The sequence below is a fragment of the Gopherus flavomarginatus genome, chromosome 17, assembly GCF_025201925.1.
Source record: "Gopherus flavomarginatus isolate rGopFla2 chromosome 17, rGopFla2.mat.asm, whole genome shotgun sequence".
Taxonomy (NCBI): domain Eukaryota; kingdom Metazoa; phylum Chordata; order Testudines; family Testudinidae; genus Gopherus; species Gopherus flavomarginatus.
The window spans coordinates 5,044,566-5,066,314 of NC_066633.1; the positions used below are offsets into that span (position 1 = coordinate 5,044,566).

Consider the following 21,749-nt stretch of genomic DNA (forward strand, 5'->3'; position numbering starts at 1 on the left):
CAAATCAGACATTAGGAATGGCAATATACAAAAACCTGTAGGAGAACACTTCAACCTCCCTGGCCACACTATAGCAGACCTTAAGGTGGCCATCCTGCAGCAAAAAAACTTCAGGACCAGACTTCAAAGAGAAACTGCTGAGCTTCAGTTCATCTGCAAATTTGACACCATCAGCTCAGGATTGAACAAAGACTGTGAATGGCTTGCCAACTACAGAACCAGTTTCTCCTCTCTTGGTTTTCACACCTCAACTGCTAGAACAGGGCCTCATCCTCCCTGATTGAACTGACCTCGTTATCTCTAGCTTGCTTGCTAGCATATATATATACCTGCCCCTGGATATTTCCACCACATACATCTGAAGAAGTGGGTATTCACCCACGAAAGCTCATGCTCCAAAACGTCTGTTAGTCTATAAGGTGCCACAGGATTCTTTGCTGCTTTTACAGATCCAGACTAACACGGCTACCCCTCTGATACTTTGCACATTGGTTTCTACTCAGCTTGCAGGTTTACATACATGCTTCACAAGAGTATTGTTCCTCTAGAAAAACAGGAAGGCAGTGTTGCGTGGCACCATTATTGGGAATAACCCCTGGCTGGCTTCACAGACTTATTGTCTACCAACTAATGCTGCTTTGCATGGCTATAAATAGTTATTTAGATAAAAGGCATCAAGAACAAAAAGCACCAGCAGGCTAGCTCAGTACTTCCAGCTGCAACTGACAAGTTGGTTTGGAGGGCATAAGAGGAAACTCTTTGGCAAGCATTTTGATAGGCATCGAGCCTGGCTTATTTTCCATAATCCAGCCTCTAGGTAGGTTCAAGACTCTAGATACAGAGCATAGTAATCACTGAGATACTAAAAATTCTCACTTTTCTTCATCTCTGTTCTACACCTGTGATTGGTGAAAAGCCTTGATGAATTTGCACAAACTGTGGGAATTTGTGGGATCAGTGAAGCGTCTCTGCAGCTTTAAAGAAACCCTGTGACATCCTACAGGACTAGGGTGACCAGACAGCCAGTGTGAAACATCAGGATGGGGTGAGGGGGTAACAAGCGCCTATAGAAGAAAATGCCCCAAATATCAGGACAGTCCCTATAAAATAGGAACATCTGGTCACTCTACACAAGACAGTATAGTGGAAGAGAGCAATTCAGTACAATATTAACAACTGATGACACTGCACCCTGGAAACAGTCAAATATTTGTCTTTACTTTTTTTAGCTCTTTGCAAAATTTGCATATAGCATGACTGACTAAGTCTTAAGTCAGACACTGAAAAGGCTGCATGGTCTCTTTCAGCTTTATCACCAAGGTGACAAGCACTGAAAAATATCTAAAACAGTAGATTAGATCTGTCTCTGGTCTCCAGGCAGCACTAAATTCATACACACACACACACAACTAAAAACAATCCCCACGCTGAGAAACTTGTAAAGAAAGCATCTTTAGGACAACCACAGTGACCCCATAATCTATTTTAGTTTTGTCTCTCGCTGTCTGAGGAACAGCATTGCTAATGGTGTTCCTAGGACTGGTTGCTGCTCATGCATGCTAGCAGTAGTTAACTGCTGCACCCATCCTTCTAGGTGGGTAAGTCAAATGCTACTTTTTTCCTTTTGCACACACAGTCTAAAACTTTTTTGTTGTATTTTTTTTTCACATTTGAAAAAATTCATACTAATGAAAACCAACACACTAGTGAGATACATAAAATGAATGGTACAAATGTACATTTAAAACAAAATTCAGGACACCGTCTAAAGGCGGCTTTATCAGAAGCTCACAATGTTCAAGTTGACGGTGTCCTTTTAACAGCTCTCCCCTCAACTTTAAAAACTAAATCCTGTAGAGAACACGTTAAAATTTCCTTCCCCAAAGTATAGCAATATCTTTGTTGTAGGCAAAGTTGTTTTTTGCATTCACAGATTAACATTCCCGTGGAATCCTTTTAACAAATGAGAATAGCCAGGTGAAACAGGCCAAATTATTATATGCATAGTCTGGGCACAGTCAACCTGTGGAAATCTTGTCAGAGGATGTTGTGAAGACCAAGACTATAACAGGGTTAAAAAAAAAAACTAGATAAATTCATGGAGGATAGACCCATCAATGGCTATTAGCTAAGACAGGCAGGGATGGCGTCCCTAGTGTCTCTCTGCCAGAAGTTGGGCATGGGTGACAGGGGATGGATCACTTGATGATTACCTGTTCTGCTAATTCCCTCTGGGGCACTTGGCACTGGGCCACTGTCAGATGACAGGATACTGGGCTAGACAGACCTTTGGTCTGACCAGTATGGCCGTTCTCATGTTCTTTGCCTCATGATTAACAATTCCAGCTCTAGTCTGATATTTCCAACAACTACTAGTTTTTGCTGCTAGCTTTTAGTCACTTAAGTAAGACCCACCTATTAAACACAAGGGGTCAGGAGGAAGTGCTAACGTTTAAAATCTCAACTTAAGAGCCTGATTCTCTTCCCACTTGCACTGTTGTAAATTAGGAGCAACTCGACTGAAGTTACGCCAGGCTCAAACTGGCATGGGAGAAAAGGACTAGACCCTCTGTGAACATTCTAGGACCACATCTAGGATGAGAGACAGTCACATCCAGCTGAGAATCTACTGACTCAACCAGAAAGCCCTACCCTAGTGAACACAATAAGTAGGAGTTCAGTCGTGCTCTTAGATGCACAGTGCACGCACCACCTCAGGATCTCAGAAAGCCAGCTGCTTTCTTTTATTTGTGAGCAAACAAATCCTAAATCGTATTCAAATGCAAATCAGTGCTAAAATGCTGACTAGGTGTTCTAGTTCTGCATAAAGAATCACTAAACCGTACACAAAAGGCATGACATGGTATGTGGCCTATAGGCCAATAGGTGTGACCAGCCTGGTGCAATTACACAGAAACGGGAATGTCAAATCTCCTTAGTATAAGATGAGCAATGAGAAGAGGCTGCAACCTGCTTTAGTGCTCTTGCCTGTCCCAACAATAGTGGCTGAGGCATTGTGCAATCTGTCAGAGGAGAGCTGGCTCTTCCTTTAGAGAAGAAAGGAACATTTTTGTGGAAGTCTGGATCTCGCCAAAGCAGAGGCTTGAGGTAAACAGGTGTTCTCGATCTGCACTTAGCCTGTAACTTTTCTTTTAGGAGAGCTGACAGAGATGGAGGTCCTCATTGTCCACTACTTTGCATCTTGTGTGGGCACTTGAGCATATGCAAAGGGATGCGTATGAAGCTCCCAAGTCAGAATTGTGACATTTACCCTACTGTGGCATAGTGTAAATGGTGACACAACGTGCAAGTCCATGGAGAATCAGACCCATTGTTTTCCATACCGTCCTCCAAATTCAAAGAGACTTCCCACTTGAAAGGTTCTCTGTTCACCAATTTTTTAGACTCTCCATGATACTTTCTAAACATTATCACATGTGAGCTGATCCTGTGCCCACACAGTGAAATTTTAATGCTGCCTTTTATCTGAATGCAGATGATTTCCCACAGGATCAGAAGTTCAGTCAGCTAAGAGAAGGGCTCTGACACAGGGCCCATGTTACTGAAGGAGTGTCACTAAAATGAGTGTTGAGGGCAGGGCTCCTGAGCATCTCTGAAAATTCATCTCAAAAGCTGAGGTTCTGAGAATCAGTGGCCACTTTTGGCCCAAGAGACTTGTCCTAGGTCACAAAGGGAGTGTGTGGCAGAACCAGGAAGAGAGGCTGGACCTCCTGACTTGATCTCAAAGACCTGTACATTGGCCTCAAGAACTTCTTTCCCTTCCTTCGCATCGCGTGCTGAATTCCAGCTTTCAAGCAGGCACTAGTGCCTCATCAATTGCTTATGTGATCAGTGATTGCTTTGGCTGTGAATATTAAATCCTACCTCCTCTTTACTCATGAAGCACACACTTGTCAATAAGTTTAATAAAGGAAAACCAGCTTTGGATCTGTGTTTACGCAAAGATCCTAGACCACACACCCGCTGAACAGTTATTCTGCAAAAGTGCGCACACACACAAATCCATTTAAGTTTTTGTCCCTGATTACAAGTGTAAACACATCTTACTGGAATCTGTCCAGAGCATCTTCTCCAAAGGACAGAAGACCTGGTTATTTATTCTACGCGACCCAAGCTATTTTGTTTTTTACATGCTTCCTGCTGTGTTAAGTATGTAAACAAGAATCTGTCTTTGGTTTGGTAGCTCAGGATGATTTTGCACGGCAGCCAGATTATGCACAAATGACCTAGATAGTCACATTGCCAACATGCTGAGAATAGCTCAGATCTTAGAGGAAGACATAAGTACCCAGTGAGATACAATTCTCCATGTTAAGCCAACAATCTTGCCATGTTATAAACCACTCTTAGATCAGGTGGCAATAGCAAAAAAACAGAAGCGCCTGGGATGTTGATATAGGAGGAGGACACGTGCCAAGGCTCTACACAGCATCCGCTGGAGGGAAACTGGCACATGTTCATCCCACCGGCCCCTAGTCACACAACACAACACAAACAGGAGCAGTGTTTAGCAGCCTCAGGCGACTACTTGCTCTCCTGGCATGGTAGAGCTGGCAAAGCTCTACACCCCCCAGCAACACAGACATTCTTGTTCAATTCACGAACCTCCCGACCAAATCAATGAACAAGTAATAAATGATTCCTAAGGAAAAAAGGAACTGGACACCATTGCAGAAGTGCCCAGAATGAGGCGTGAGATGAAATGCAATCTGCAGAGGCCCAGAATAGGGCTCTTCACAGTAACTGTAGCATAAAACACAAAGCTGATGGATGCAAGTGGTTCAGACTTGCAAGCTCTCACAACAAACCACTGCTATCGGCTTATCAAGGGAGAGAGAGGTATAAGCAATTGTTACATTTGTAGAAGATCTATTTGTGATTAAACACATTTAGCTGCTACTTTGTCGTATCCCAGCAGAAGCCCAGCTCTGAGCACTAGTGCATGGTCCCTATTATGCCTGCACCTTAAGCTGCCATACTGCCAGCAGCAGACTCAAGGTGAAGGCCAAGACCTCACTAATCGGTTCCCACTTCTCCAGCTAGCAACCGGGCCCCAAACCATCCCCATCCAATGTTCTGCTTCCCTCCTCGTAAAGACCTTTACAATACATAAAGCAGCACTCAACGTATTCAATCTCTTGACTTAATAAAGCTCAAACCTATATATGTTCAAAACCGATAATAAGTTTCTTGTAGTGGAGGGCTGGGGGTTGATCTGAGCAGGGAGCAGGTAGTAAGAATTAAAACAACCACTATATAAGTGCTCGGTGCTTGCATTTAGTTTTTGGTTTATTCATCTAAATCAGTGGTTCTCAACCTGCAGGCTGCTTGCGGCGCAATCAGCACACAACTGTGATTCATGTGACATCCTCAGCGCCATACAGGTAACACATATATAGGATGTGGCCTACATAACACATAGAGAGGTGTATACGCGGCCCACAATGGTGATCAGGTTGAGAACCACTGCTCTAAATATAAGCTAAACGGACAGATTGCCTACCAATCAAACATTTCTCAAGTCCTTCTCCCCCGGGCACACAAGCACAAGGCCTTGGCTACACTGGCGCTTTACAGCACTACAACTTTCTCGCTCAGGGGTGTGAAAAAAACCCTGAGCACAGCAAGTTACAGCGCTGCAAAGCGCCAGCGTAAACAGTGCCCCAGCGCTGCAAGCTAATCCCCATGAGGAGGTGGAGTACATGCAGCGCTGGGAGAGCTCTCTCCCAGCACTGGCGCCACGACCACACTCACACTTCAAAGCGCTGCCGCGGGAGCACGTTGAAGTTTTGAGTGTAGCCAAGCCCCAAGTGATCCTTTCAGTTCATCATCCCTGTTTTTGCTGCAGTATCTTCCTTCCTCAAAAGCAGCATTTTAAAAGTGGGTTAGGATTTACCCAGTTGCTTTTCAGGGTTTGTCTCCACATGGAGTTATTCTGGAAGAGCTGTACAGTGTAATCAGTGTAACTAGAGAGGCAGTGTAGTCCACTGAACAGAATATGGGCTGTGCCTCAGATACTCTGGGTTTTATGCCTGGCTTGCCACTGACCTCACGTCAGTCAATTTAGTTCTCTGGGCCTCTCTTTTTCCTCTGTTTCGTTGGTAAGCAATTTGGAGCAGGGATTTTCTTACTGTTTTTGTACAGTGCCTCACACAAACTTTTGTTGTAAACCAGATGCTGCAGGTTAGCTTTTGTTAATCCTTGTAACAGGTGGCTCATCACTCCTGAAACAAAGATAAAAGTGAACATTTTCAGGCCTTTGTGGGGAAGAGGCTAAATTACCGCCTCTCCATCAAGGGAATGTGGTTATACTGGATCCTCAGTGCTAACAGTGCTCATCTGCCAGCACATTTTTCCACTCACTGCAATGGCTGGGACAATGATGAATGGCAGGAACATCAGAGGTGACCATTCAGCCCACATTCTGAGTTCCACCCCCGTTCACAGTCGGGGACCTTGCTGAACAACCACACTCAGAACTTTAAAAGAGGTCGGATGTGCTTTTAGAAAGAGCTGAAGACTCTTGCACAAATGAAAAGTCAAAGGTCACTCTACTCTTTTCCAAACCCTTCTAACCTACAAAATCAGCTCAATCACAAATGAGATCCAGGGTTGTGTTCCAAACATGGTATAGCACAGTTTTCTCACCTTGAATGGAAAGGAAAAACATGTTTTAGCCCCTGAAGAAATGATACTAATTTGCTGACATTAAGTTGATGAAAATTGTGCTCCTGAACATGTTTGGAGTTTTTCTGTCCACACTAGTAATAACACTCTTGCAATACAGCTGGGTAATATTTTTAGACCTGATTATTTCTGTAGTGTAGACATGGTATTAAATAGCCTGGTCTTTCAGAAAGAGGATTAGTGGATTCCAATCCACTGCATGTAAACCAATTTTATCTTTCCACTTAATATCCCCAGATTATAGCTGGCTAACAGGGCAAAATCATAATCCTACAATGAGATACAAAAACTAAATGCTCTGCGGGCTCTTGAGTTCCTGTGACAGTAACTGGGTGTGTTTTACTAACAAAACATACTGACATATATGACAAGTCTATTGTTTATCTCCGTCATATTACTTGCACCAAAATCTTGGCTTTGTTAGAATATATCCTTTTAAATAATCATGTTCATTTGAACTTTTGTTATCAGCAGCAGACATTATTAAAAGATAAAGAAACATTCTAATTTATTTTTCAGCCTTTATGCTATTTGTTTACTTCTTGCATTTCATTCAGTTTGGACAGTCAAACTTCATTGATCTGTGGCGGTGATTTATAAAGTTGATGTTTTCATGCTGCTCTGAAAAAACAAAGGACTATATAAGTATATTCTGTCAGTTCTCTCCCCTGATATAACAAACCTAGACACAACTACTGCATTCATCATACACATTTGAGCAGCCAGGACTGGAACCCTTGTTTAGTTGCAAAAAGAGGTCCATCACAACCTGAGCTAAGGTAGTCCCTTACCAGCTAGCTGATCATCTCTGCCAGCCAGTCACTAGAAGGCAATATCATTAATACATAGACAGTATACTACCTAGTTCAGGGGTCGGCAACCTTTCAGAAGTGGTGTGCCGAGTCTTCGTTTATTCACTCTAATTTAAGGTTTTGTGTGCCAGTCATACATTTTAACATTTTTAGACAGTCTCTCTCTCTAAGTCTATAATATATAACTAAACTATTGTTGTATGTAAAGTAAATAAGGTTTTTAAGAAGTTTAAGAAGCTTCAAGTAAAATTAAATTTAAAATGGAGAACCTCCCAGACCGGTGGCCAGGACCCAGGCAGTGTGAGTGCCACTGAAAATCAGCTTGCGTGCTGCCTTCGGCACCCGTGCCATAGGTTGCCTACCCCTGACCTACTTCCTCTTCATATTAAGGTGTGTAAAGTTCTCTTCATGGTGATTACACAGATAGCTCTGGAGGGTTGATTGGTTTTTATTAACATGATTCAGACTTTTGGTGTTGGGGAACCAAAATGTTACTCAGATCAGAAAGCGAGAGAGAACAAAGCCCTAACGATTTTGATTTCAGCTAGTATTTGGGGCTCTGTCCAAACTGAAAGATCTTGCTTCTTTTCCATGATTCACTTCCTTCTGCGTTTTATATATTTTGTTTTGAATTGTAGCTATCATTTTGTGTGAAAACATTTACTAAGCCCATATGTTTAAACATTGTCGGATGATTTCCCACTGACTCACCGACTAGCTCCTAATATAGACAGGCAGGTCTCTCTCCAGTGATGGCTGTGCACAGAATAGAAACCTCCATGCCTGAGATCAATTGGGATTCTCCAAGATCCTCCTGGGGGAGGAGGGTGATCAAAAATCCAGATTGTCCTATAGACTGGGGCAGGAGGGGTGGCTATCTTTCCAGCTAGGTAGGAAGGAACCAGTTTTCTTGAGAATCCACAGAAGCAAGTTCTTCTCCCACCCCATCACTTCTCAGAGTCCTCTCAGGATCACTGACTCCTACTCTGAATATCCTTCACATACATTTAACTGGATGCATCTCAGTGCAGTTCCAAATGGAGAGAACTGTGTCTAGCCAGAATTATATACAATACCACAGCAAGCTACCATTCACACTCCATGGTGTGATATTGACTAGCTATGGATTGATGGGATGTTTTGAGTTCCCATATTGCTTCACAAAGCCCTTCCAGCATAACCTTGTGACATATGCTACAATGAATCCCCCTAAGAGAAGCTGGCAGAATGGCAATTAGGCAGATTAGTCCCTGTGGAAGACAGCTAAATGCTACAGCTTCCTTTCCCTCAGCCTAGCATTGTGCTAGGTTCGTAAGTTATTTACCTAGGTAAGGCATGTCCCTAGGACTTTAATGTTTGTACAGATACTAGCCAACCTGTTGCCTTCCCTAGCTGGATGCAGAATACCCATAACGCCCAAGGTGGCTGCTATTACTTAATACCATCACTAGGCACACCTTCAACATCTGAATGAATCAGGTCAAAGAACAGGCAGTTAAATTCTAGAGATAGGTGCTTAAAAATGTTCATAGCCTAGGTACCCTTGAGACAGGTGCTCTAGGATTTTGAGTGCCTGACAATGCTGCTAGAGGGCACTGGGAAACCAGTTAATTATTTTTCAGGGCGGGTTCTTATCTCAATAGAACAGGTACCAGTATATAAACAGCACTCTGCAAACAGAACAGGTACAGATTTGTACTGGTAGAAGAGGTACAAGATGGTAAACTCTTTTGGGCGGGGTTCACATCTTCATGTGTTTGTACAGCACTTTACACAATGGTCCTGACTGTAGCCTCTGGTGCAATACAAAAATGAAATAAATAACGTATACTGGAACAGCTACCAGCTGAACAGGTATAAATGGAGGAGCGCACACAAACACAGTGGTGCAGGGATAGTAGACAAAGTGAGCGAGCAGCGTGCTAACAAAAAGCCTGACTAACGTACTCTTCCAGTCAGGAAATCTCAGATTGCACGATGTGGTGTAAATAGCATATGCTTGCCAACATGACCTTTCAGGAAGCAGGGGTGAAGCAGGAGGACGTTCTCTGGAATCCAAGTCCTGCTCGCATGGAGTCTGTGCAGTGGCTTGTCCCACTGACTTCTTTTGCTTTTGCTTTTGCTTTTCCTGCAAAAAAACATTCCTTCTCCATCTTTCCTAGGACTGTGCCTTGAATGGAGACGTGAGCAGCAAATCAGTGTAGGAAGCAGCAGGGCTGTGCCTAGCCATTTTGGTACCCTACGCAGCCCCCAGGGGGAGGGCTGTGGGGAGCTCCAGGCCTCCAAGGGGAGAGGGCTGGGGGGAAGGGGGAAAACTGCCCCCCGGTCCCAACCTGCTCCGCTCTGCTCCCCTGGCTCCCAGGCTTGGGGCGCAGGGAGGAACCACTCCCCAGTACTCACGAGCAGTGTGGCTGGGAGCCAGGGGAGCGGAGCAGGCTGAGGCCGGGTCGCTCCATTTACCATGCAGTGAGTGCAGGCCCATCCCCTGCAGCACCCCTCAGGGGAGTGAGAGCAGGGGTGGCAAGCGGCGGAGCAGGGGCTGGAGCAGCACGCAGCTGCACAGGGCACCAGGAAATGTGATGCCTTAAATTCCCCGGAGGCCTACGCAGCTGCGTGCTTTGCATATGGGTAAGGAGGGCCCTGGGAAGCAGAGTAGGTACAATGGGTAACACGCTACATTTCAGATCCCCTCCTTTCTGTCTTACCCTCCATTTTCTTTTTCACAGTGCTACATGAAAAGCTATTTTCTGCTCAGAGAACTATTCTGGGAAGACGGATATTTTTTGCTCAGACAAACCCCCCAGTCTGTGTTGCCTGATTGCTGAGCAGCAGCCTGACTCCTCCACTGTGGACCATGTGGGAGGGAAAATAAGTTACCTAGGCTGCATTTTAAGGTGGCAGCATTCCTAGTGGACATGTCCAGTAAGTTCCAAGGGGATGCTACTCTGAAATGGGTCTTGGAGGAAGCAGAACTGGGATCTAACAAATATAAATCCCCCTCTCTGAGGTCTTGGTCAGGGTAGAGGGCATGACACAGGTTGCAGGATCTGTTTTGAAACAGCAAGGCTGCTAATACTATATATTTGAACTATATGCTGCACTTGTCCAAGTAGCTACATCTTGTCCTGAGCATTAAGTGTTTAACTTTTAACATGATCACTGTCCTGAGGACCCTTCTGCATCAAAACCATGTCATATTTGTGAAAATCCTTGACATCCTAAAACAACACATGGGCTGTGTGCTGTGTGCCATCCCCATTCAAGGAGTTTTCTTTTTTTAAATCTAGTCTCTGGTATCCTTTCAATTAACACAGGACCCAAATGCAAATACATCTCTTTATGGAAAAGCCGATAACCATTTTAAGGTCTTTCTCTATCCCTCAGCCTCCTAAAATTGTTCGTTCATACTTCTGTTTGGAGTGATAAACGCATGATGAGCTTGAAAAGACTGGGACTTTAATTTTATGTGGAGGAGAATAATAAAAGGAGACACGACAGAAGTATACAAAATAATTAATTGCACAGGAAAGATAATCAGGTACTTCCACTTATCCTTACAGGAAAAAGGGGACAGCTAATGACATTGAAAAGCAGCAAATTTACAAATGATAGAGATTATGTAGAACATAATCATTGAAATGCAGGGATAGAAGAGACCTCAAAAGGTCATCTAGTCCAACCCCACCATGCTGAAGCAGGATTCAGTAAACCTAGACCATCTCTGACAGGTGTTTGTCTAGCCTTGTCTTAAAAAACCTCCAGTGATGGGGATTCCACAAACTCCTTAGGTAACCTGTTCCAATGTTTAACTATCTTTATAATTAGAAAGTCCTCTTTATAACAGCCTTTTACCTATTTGAAGATTACGTCCCCCCACTCCCTCTCTCCATTCTTCTCTTCTTTGGACTAAACATGCCCAGTTCTTTCAGCCTGTCCTCATAGGTCATGTTTGCCAAATGTCATATCATTTTGTTGCTCTTCTATGAAATCTCTCGAGTTTGTTCATATCTCTCTTAAAGTGTGGTGCCCAAAACTGGAGACAGTACTCCAGCTGATGCTTGTGGAACTCAGTGGCACTAGACATCACTGAATCGGGAGTTCAGCAGGATTCAAAATAGGATTAGAAATGTATATAGAAAATGAGAACATCCACACTCTTTGTTTCTTAACTCTTCCTGTGGAGCATCTGATACTGGCCAACCTCAGACAGAGGATGCTGGACTAGACAGTCCACATGGCAATTCCTATATTCCTAAATGCTGTTTATGAATTAACAAAAACTACTTAGAACATCTGCTTTTTGCTGTCCAGTGTTACTCAGTGTCTTACAAAAGTTACTTGATAGATAAGCTTAACAGTGATTTGCATTTGACTTGAATGAAGGACTCAAAGTTCCACTGGCTTAAATGCAATTTGGTAACTCTTGCCCCCTTTCAAAAACAGCTGTTTCTTGAGGCAGAAGTAAAAGTGGGGATACACTGCTGAGTTGTGGCACATCCCTACCCAGCATGCTCCTCCATCTGACAGCTATTGATTGATGTTCAAACTCGGATTATAAACCAGAAAGATCATATTTGTGAAGAGAATGGAAAAAACAAATGTAACCACCAAATACATGGCAGCTATTTTAGGAATGGCGTGGTTCCCACCAAAAGTCCCTAGATCAGATCACTTTCCTGCACCAGAGGAAAAAAAAAAGTTGTATTCAAATTCATATAAAGCAGTTAGTCGAGGTGGTTCTTTAAAATATTAGTACTGCTTTCTGTATTATCATCTTGTTAGCTTTTCTCTTTTTGCAGCAGTCGCATCCAACTTTGTGATGTTGGCAGACACATTAACCATTTGTGAGTTGCGAGATTTGCTTATATATTACACAAAATGTTTACAAAACAAGGTTTTATAATGGAAAGTGCTAGACAACTTGTATTATAGCTGGAATTGAGAGCAATACTTCTATATTATGAAATTAGCCCGTACCATGATTGAAACTAGATGCTGCCTCCCCCTTCTAGGAATTAGTCCATAGAGGACAACTGCCCACTACTGCAATTGGCTAATGCTGCCCCTCCTTCAGCTCAACTGGTAGAGGTCTGTGCTTTGGTAATGAATGTCCCAGGCTAAAACACTCATGATGATCAAGAGTTAAATTTAGGTTACACTAAGATTAAAGCTGAAACAAACAGAACTCTCTGTCATTTCTGCCTTGCTACTCTTTAGTCATTTAGAAATAGGCAAGTCTTGATTTCTGATTCAGTTTCTCCCTCTTCCCTCCCAACACATTGATTGTCATCACATTGTGGGAAATAGCCAGTCATTGTGCCATGTTTGTTTTACAAGTTAAACTTTATTATGGAGGAGTTTTTCAACGACACAAGTGGCAGATAGGGACCTAGCTCCCACTGAAATTCAACACCAGTTGTGTCTCTGAAAATCTCCCCAGTAACTTTTAGATGCATATGAAAATGTTCACCTTCAAACTCACTGATTGATCATTGCTGTTCCATGAGGTATAACTACATCCCCACTCTCCTGGGACTACAGGTGCTTCCAGATAAACCAGACTGTCTTCAGGCTGAGTACCACTGAAATCCATGGTAATGCTCCCACTGACTTTAGTGACAGGATGATCAAGCCAATAGATGGTTGAGATAAACTAAGTATTTTAAATGGCGCACACTCACTATAGGGTCACTCTGACACAGTGGCCAGCATTCTCACCACCAGGTACAGAGGTCATAGTGTGGAGTCCATTCTAAAACTTAAGACTGTAGCCACTACGTACGTTGCAGTGCTCTGCAAGATGCCTGCTGAAATGCTAGAAGCCAAGGGCATGTTAAATTGGGATCTCTTCTGCTCATGGCAATTTATCAAAGGGGCTATGGTGTAAACTTTCCCATAGATAAAAATTAATAAACCTGGCTGCAATGTCTAAGGTTGTGTAAGAACTATTCCAGGTCACAAAAATGTGGCTTCACTTGCCTCAACAGTCATTGTAAACAGTATTTAACTCATTACACCTCTATCCCGATATAATGCTGTCCTCGGGAGCCAAAAAATCTTACCATGTTATAGGTGAAACTGCAATATATCGAACTTGCTTTGATCCGCCGGAGTGCGCAGCCCCGCCCCCCCGGAGCACTGCTTTACCACATTATATCCAAAATTGTGTTATATTGGGTTGCGTTATATCGGGGTAGAGGTGTACTTTGTAGAGTAGTTTGAGAAACCTAGAGGAGGAAAGATGCTATAAAAGCTCCCCTTTTTATCCTAAAGTAGGAATACCCTGTGCTGAGCCATGCCACGCCCCAGCAAAGGGAAGATTTTTTGCCAATAAACTTGCATCATGCATGAAGCTGGCTATGGAGGGTGGAAAGAACTGCAATTATCAGTTAGAGAAATAACAGACTCAGGAAAAAGAATGATGGTAGGATCCTTGTTAGCAAAGTTGGATTTTTACATCCAAAAGCAAGTTAACATTCAAAGCAGTTTATTCAAAGAGGATCTACTTACTAATGAGGCCTCCTTGAAACAAGTCATCCCCATAACTTTTTTAACTCTCTTCCTAGGAAACATTTTAAATACATTTAAGTGTATACATCTTTGAAATTTCTATTCAAATAGTGTTTTCAAAACATACTTACTCCAGGCATAAAACAAACACAAAGCCCCCAGTATTCCCGGCACCAATGTGAACAGACTTGTGCTATTTTTACCAGTGTTTGGCATCTATCCTAAATCAGCTGTAAAGCAGAGGAAGATGACCCTTTACCCGCTGATCTCCTCTGCAAATCCACCAATACAATCTTCACAGGTTTCTTATTAAGATATCCAAGAACAGCAGTGGGATGTTATGGAGTAGAAGCTTCTCCAGGATTTCTGTACCAGATTACACCGGGCTATTTTTGCCTCTGGGCAACAAGAACATACATCTTCAGTATTTTGAAAAAAAATTGTAACATCAGTGATTTTATGAGAATTTAAAAAAACAAAGTTAAATTCCTTGAAACACAGAAACTATCATGTAGCTATATCACAAAATATATTATGATGTGTTGCTGGACTATGTAATGCCAAATCACACAGCAGGTGCCCTGTCATTAATCTCACATACCACACAAAACACAGGGATTTTGAACATTCATTTTCTGTTCACGCTAGGGGATGTTTTACCTAAGCAAATATATTCTCTTTGCTCTTTGATTGCAAGATTCTATGGACAGGGAGCTTGTCTACTTCATGTACTGTACAGGGCCATGTACATTTTCAGCAGGCTACAAAAAAAAAATTTCTATTTTGAATCAGCTTGCATTTCTACAGTTAAAAATTTCTTCGAGCTCTCCTCAGTCAATCTATCTAGGTACTTATACTCACTGTAGTAATAGGAAATACCTTATTGTGCCTCTGAAATAATCTCACTGGTCAGCCATTAATATCAATAAATAAGTGAAATGATACCATAGCTACTCAATCAGCTGTGCGGTATTACTATATTTTCTCAAAAGGAGAACATTCTATTTGCTTGTTTGTTTTTAAGGCACACAAAAAAACTGCTGCAGGCTTTTATTTCCATTTCCACTATGGTTTGCCATCCAAAACCATTTCAGTAATGCCCATTGATGTGGGTGTGTGCATATGCAAGCAATGACTCATAGTGACCTTCCATCTTGTCTGCTAGATTTTACAACCATATAAAATTCACAGCAGCAGCTACTACCCTTAAGCTACTACATAATTACCAAAAAGAACCCCCCAAATATGCATCCAAAAAGCAGCCGGGTCCATTCTGCTGCTAAGACTGAAAACAAAATGTTATATGTTAACAGTTGTACAACTGATTACATTTTTAGTGTCCCTTTACTAATGAAAGGTTTGTTCACTGGCTCTTTAAAATTATATGTAAATATTCTTTCAATTCCAATGAGTGGCTCTGTTTAAGTGTAGATACAGCATCTAAGTTTCACCATTAAGTGAAAAGTGGTGTACCAAAAAGAAAAGTTAGCTATGCAGAAAGTACCATTAGTAACTTGGGGCAGTTTTGAACTTTTTGCATATGAGCTTTCTTTATTACAGATTTTGAAATAGTGCCAGCGCCTCAGGAAGGAGAGTTTATTTAAATATCAACATATACCTCCCTTCTTGGTTAATGAGTAAGAATTCACGATGCCTCCGAACAGAATCTGGGCTCGGTCCTGCAGGCTGCTGCGCACCTTTCCCTCCCAGGGAGTCAGGGAGAGTGGAGAGCACCCAGCTCCTTGCCAGGATCTGGTACCATCCGGTGCTGGACGGACACCCGTGGAATATTTTACGTGGCGGGTTTCTATTAGATACATCAAAGCAGCCACAGGGTGAAGGACAGCAGCGATCGCCCCCCGCACTCTCCAGCAGCGCATCAGGCTTGGACTGGGTGGGTCCCTACTGGCTGCGCTCACGCGCGTAACCAAGCGCGCACGGCGGCTCCCTGCTACCCAGGGACGGGACCCCAGCTCCGGAGTCCAAGGGCGCTCATGTGCCGGGGCCACACGGGCTGCATCCCAGCTCCTGCCCCTGGAGGGCTCCATCCTGAGTCGCTGGCGTCCAGGCGGAGCTTCCCATTGTCCCCACCGGAGGCGGGATGGGGTCCTTGTCCCCCAGCCTCCCAGACGGGACTGCGAAGACTCTTTCCTCCGCCCCCAGCAGCTGGGGAGGAGGGACCGACACGTCCCCGCTCTGCCCTGCTGGAACAGGGCAGCTGCTGCGCCCGGGGCTGTCTCCAGCAGGGCGCGGCCGATGGAGACTAGCCCGGAGCAAGCGCAGGCACCCGCCTCCCGCTTGCCCGAAGCACCCCCCGAGCCCTGCAGTGGGGCTCTCGTCTCGGACCTACCTGCAGCTGTTGCTTAAAGGCAGGAGGCGACTTGGCGAGTTACTGCAGCGCCCGGCTGGCTGAAGGGAGCTGGCGCAGACGGGCTGGTAGTGGGCAGGCAGGACTAGGGCAGGGGTGGGCAGGGCCTTGCACGTGGGCACCGAGTGATTCGCGGCTCGGTCCTCCACTGAGCAGCCGCGGCTCGCAGGAGGAGGATCCTGGCGTGGGGCTGGGCCAGCAGCCGGGCTATGTAGGGCTGGCTGCGCTGTGTCTGTGTAGCAGCCAGGACGGAGGCAGAAGCAACAGGAGGAAGCCGGTGAGCTTAGGTGCATAAGGATAGAGAGGATGTATCCGCCTCCTTGTGCAGCAGCCCTTTCCTGGGGTCCTAGAAGCAAAAGGACACAACAACCGAGCTAATTGGATGTGAACTATTCGAGCCCATTTCCTTTCAGTGTAATCTCATCTGCTGAGGATGATTTGCATTAGCAAATAGTGCTAGTGGGCTGAGTAGATAAATTAATGAGTTTCATCTAGGTTCCTAAGGGCTTTTGGATCCATAACATTGATGGGGCCTTGGCCGATTCCACTACAGGAGGGAGAACTGGGTTGTCTCTGGAGTCCTCAAACGTCCAACAGCCCAGGCAGCTGCCTGCCTGGCACATGCTCTTTCATCATGGTCCTGTCAGGAGCTGTAATTTTGGAGAACTGTATACAAATTAGAAACAACTGACAAACTTTTTTTACAGGTCCCAGACTCCACTAAAACCATCGCTACACTTGGCAGTAATTGGCTGCCTTATTAGAAGCATCAGCAGTGGCCAAGAACTGAATGGACCATGGGAATTGATGGACCATCCCAGTCAAGGATGAAGCACATGAGCACGGGTTAAAAAGGCAGAGGGAAAAAAAGATGTCTTTTAAAAACTGGAAGTCAAATCCTGCTGAGGAAAATAGAAAGGAACAAAAACTCTGGCAAGTCAAGTGTAAAAATCTAGTTAGGCAGGTTAAAAAAGAATTTGAAGAGCTACTAGAAAAAGACACAGAAACTAATTGCAATTTTTTGTAAGTCCATCAGAAGCAGGAAGCCTGCCAAACAATCAGTGAGGCCACTGGATGACAGAGGTGCTAAAAGAGCACTCAAAGAAGACAAGGCCATTGTGGAGAAGCTAGATGAATTCTTTGCATCGGTCTTCACTGCCAAGGATGTGAGGGAGATTCTCACATCTGAGCCATTCCTTTTAGGTGACAAATCTGAGGAATGTCCCTGACTGTGGTGTCAAGAGAGGAGGCTTTGGAACAAATTGATAAATTAAGCAGTAATATGTCTCCAGGCCCAGATGGTAGTCACTCAAGAGAACTCTGAAAGAACTCAAATATTAAATTGCAGAACTACTAAACTATGGTGTGTAACCTATCACTGGAAATCTACTTCTGTACCAGATGACTGGAGGATAGCTAATGTAACACCAATTTTTTTTAAAAGGCTCCAGAGGCAATCTGGCAATTACAGGCCAGTAAGCTTAACTTCAGTACCTGGCAAATTGGTTGAAGCTACAGTAAAGAACAGAATTATCAGACACATAGATGGATGTGATGAATTGGGGAAGCGTCAACATGGCTTTCGTAAAGGGAAATCATGCCTCACCAATCTATTAGAAGTGTTTGAGGGGGTCAACAAATGCAGGCAAGGGTGATCCAGTAGATATAGTGTACCTGGATTTTCAGAAAACTTTTGGCAAGGATTCTCACCTAAAGCTGTTAAGCAATGTAAGCTGTCATGGGATAAGAGGGGAGGACCTCTCATGTATCAGTACCTGGTTAAAAGATAGGAAACAAAGAGCAGGCATAAATGGTCAATTTTCACAGTGGAGAAAGGTAATTAGTAGTGACCCCTAAGGAGTTGTGCTGGGACCAGTGTTGTTCAACATATTAATAAATGAGCTGGAAAAAGGGGTAAACAGTGAGATGGCAAAGTTTGCTGCAAAATTACTCAAGATAGTTAGGTCCAACACAGACCGCAAAGAGTTACAGGGGGATCTCACAAAACTGGGTGACTGTGGAACAAAATGGGAAATGAAAGTCAATGTTGAAAAATGCAAAGTAATGCACATTGGAAAACATAATTCCAACTGTATGTAAAAAGAAAGAGATCTTGAGATCATTGTGGATAATTCTCTGAAAACATCTGTTCAGTGTGCAGTGACAGTCAAAAAAGCAAACAGAATGGTAGGAACCGTTAGGAAAGGGATAGATAAGAAGACAGAAAATATCATATTGCCACTGTATAAATCCATGGTACGCCCACACCTGTAATACTGCATGCAAATGTGGTCACTCCATCTCAAAAAAGATATTTTAGAATTGGAAAAAATATAGAGAAGGGCAACAAAAATTATTAGGGGTACAGAACAGCTTCCATATAAGAAGAGATTAAAAAGACTGGAACTGTTCAACTTCGAAAAGAGACAACTCGGGGAGATATGATAGAGATGTATAAAATCACGAATGGCCATGGCATGGAGAAAGTGAATCAGGAGGTCTTATTTACCCTTTCACGTAACACAAGAACCAGCGATCACCCAATTAAATTAATAGGCAACAGGTTTAAAACAAGAGAAAGTACTTCTTCACACAATAATGCACAGTTAACCTGTGGAACTCATTGCCAGGGGATGTTGTGAAGGCCAAAAGTATAACAGGGTTAAAAAAAGATAAATTCATGGAGGATAGGTCCATCAGTAGCCAAGATGGTCAGGGACACAACCCCATGCTCTGGGTGTCCCTAAACCTCTGACTTCCAGAAGCTTGGACTGGCTGACAGGTCTGGATCACTCAGTAAAGTGTCCTGTTCATTCCCTCTGAAGCACCTGGCACTAGCCAATGTTGGAGGACAGGATATTGGGTGAGATGGACCACTGATCTGACCCAGTATGGCTGTTTTTATGTCAGTGGGAGAAATGTACATTACTGCTCTTCATGCTGCATCTGTTCTATGTATTTCGTGAGGATTTCATTCCACAGGGTTGTGTCTCACAGTAACAATACTCACAATCACTTAGCATTTCTAAAGCACCTGTATAACATGACCTTTATTGAACTTTTTATACAGGTGATCCAACAATATCAGCAATTAATCTTTCTTTTGCCAAATTTGAGCAAAAATTAAAAACAATTAAATATAAACATGAACACTAAGATGCATTACTCTGTTAGGACACGAAACCCTTGAGATGAGATCTGAGTGTGACTCTGAGCACACCTATGTTAGACAGTAACAGACTGACTACAGAATCCAAAGAACCTTGATCATTTCAAGTAGCAGACTGAGCCAGTTAAATTCAGCCTCAGCTGTTTTTCAAGGTCAACAATTGAAACTAAATAGTCTGACAGATTTTGCAAAAGAACTGAGGAGCATAGTGACCAACTCTTCATTTTCTGACTGGTATAATGTATCAGCCTAGGGATTTATTTGTGGGGGATGGGGAGGTGGGGAAGACATGGAAATACTCTGATGTTGAACAACTGTATCTTCCATGTCTTTTTTCATGCCTGCCACTCCATGGTTGGAATAATTTCCAACATGCAGAATGCCAGTTCCTTTCTTCCTCTCCTTTAACCCCCTCTAATTCTTTCCTGAAGCCTTTCTATGTTGATCTCCTTCCTGATGGCATCTCCTAATGTTCCCTCTCCATCTTATCACATTTGAGCTGTTGTTCTGTGTGTTGTAGTTGCCCAAAACATGTATTTGAAGTCAGTGGGGCTTTGAACTGGTTACGAGGTCCACTCATGCAGAGTCAGTTGCAGAATCAGGGCCTTCAATTGGCAACCTTGTTGGCAACATCACCAGAGAGTCCAAGGAATGAATGGATCATGGGGCTATATGGCATTTCCTGTAAAGCTGTGTGGGTATTGGTGGTGCTAGATTAATAATTATAATTTAAATAACTTCTCACCCAGGGAACGTGGTTCTCTTTTGCCACTTGTTTGTCTGCAGTTTGCTTTATCATTTGCTTAATATCTTATTACATACTCTTCTTTAGCTCAGTCTGCAGCTTACTAACTTTTGCATGGCTTCCTATGACACCTCGGCTTTTACAAATAAGTGACTGAGCCTAACAGCCCTCCTGATTCACATAGGGCTTGGTTCCCATTCTTAAGTGGGTGCTATCCCTCATATGGCTACTGTCTTTTCTCAATCTGAAGATTACTGGCAGAAAAAAAATGTGGCTTCTACATTATCTTGTTCATATAGCATATAAAATCCCAAGAAGTTAAATAGCAGTTATGCATAAATATGATGCAACAGCTGCAATGTAAAAGTTACACAATTTTGATTTTTGGCTGCTAGCCTGGAAAATTTTAACCACCCCCCCCACACACACACACACTGTCCAGCTGTATTGTATCTCATCTCTTCTCCTGAATGAAAGAAAATGTACACATAAAGTATGAGAAACAAATCAGACATCCATTTCTTTTTTATCTGTGTTGCTCAGTTGCTAAAATGGAGTCAGTGTCTCTGTTCTAGGGTTTACATTTAGCTCTTCATGCGTTCTAAATTCTCAGTACAAAATTTCATTAAAAGAATGCTAGGGTTGGGAGACCAACCAACAAATACAAAGGAAGTGGGAAGTAATCAAGCCAGGCAAAGTAAGCTTACATTGAGAGCAGTGCTTAATTTGTGTCAGGGCTTGCCAGGGCTGAGCTCTGGCACCTCTAGGCTTGGCAGTTTGTAGCCTCGGCACCTCTGGGTTGGCTGCGTCAGTTATGAATGTAAAAAAATTGCTTGAATTCCAGCACATAATTGCTTGAGCTGCGGCACCTCTTTCGTTACAAATTAAGCACTGATAGAGATGGCATGTAATTGGTCTTGTTCCTGGAAATTCCATCCTGATCTGACTCAAGTATTTTATATGGTGTTTGGGTTATGTGGATACCTGATGTCTTCTATACCAGGAAGAATGTATCTAGTATGGATGCAGTTATCATGTAAGGAAGGTGTTAAGCAGTTTTTCTCTTTAATAAAGCCTGAACCTTGCTTCTCCTTACTCCAGCTCCAAATTAGAACATTGCTCCATCAATGATTACTTTTATCTCTGGCTCATAAAAATACTTATAAAGAACAATATTATTTTTTTATTTTCTTTTATTTTTCCTGTGAAGTGAGCCAGATTGCACTGGATGGCAGATATTTTATAAATATTTCTCAATCTGTTCCCCTAGACCCTTCTAAAAAGAATTTATTTCTGCCACATCTTCCTACTACTGCAATTTACTAATTTCAAATACTGTTTAACTTTCTCTTAATGTGGAATTTGTTTTATTAGTTTTTGGTTGTGTTTTGATGTTAAGTAACTTTTAATCATTGGGTCGATACATACAGAAACCCT

The 21,749-nt window shown here is 43.1% G+C and overlaps 1 protein-coding gene across 2 annotated transcripts in view; it reads right to left on the reverse strand.

Annotated features, from left to right (window-relative positions):
- The window catches only part of GSN (gelsolin), a 51,690-nt gene extending 34,984 nt beyond the window's left edge, over positions 1–16,706 (reverse strand). Inside the window, exons 1-2 of one of the 2 annotated variants that reach the window (XM_050926688.1) lie at positions 16,381–16,706; positions 14,031–14,082 (exon numbers count right to left, since the gene is read on the reverse strand). In XM_050926688.1, coding sequence (XP_050782645.1) covers positions 14,031–14,082; positions 16,381–16,691 — 363 coding nt within the window. In that variant the 5' untranslated portion in view covers positions 16,692–16,706. The remainder of the gene's footprint in view (positions 1–14,030; positions 14,083–16,380) is intronic. The other variant, XM_050926690.1, reaches the window with a different exon arrangement.
- Positions 16,707–21,749: the final 5,043 nt, after the last annotated feature.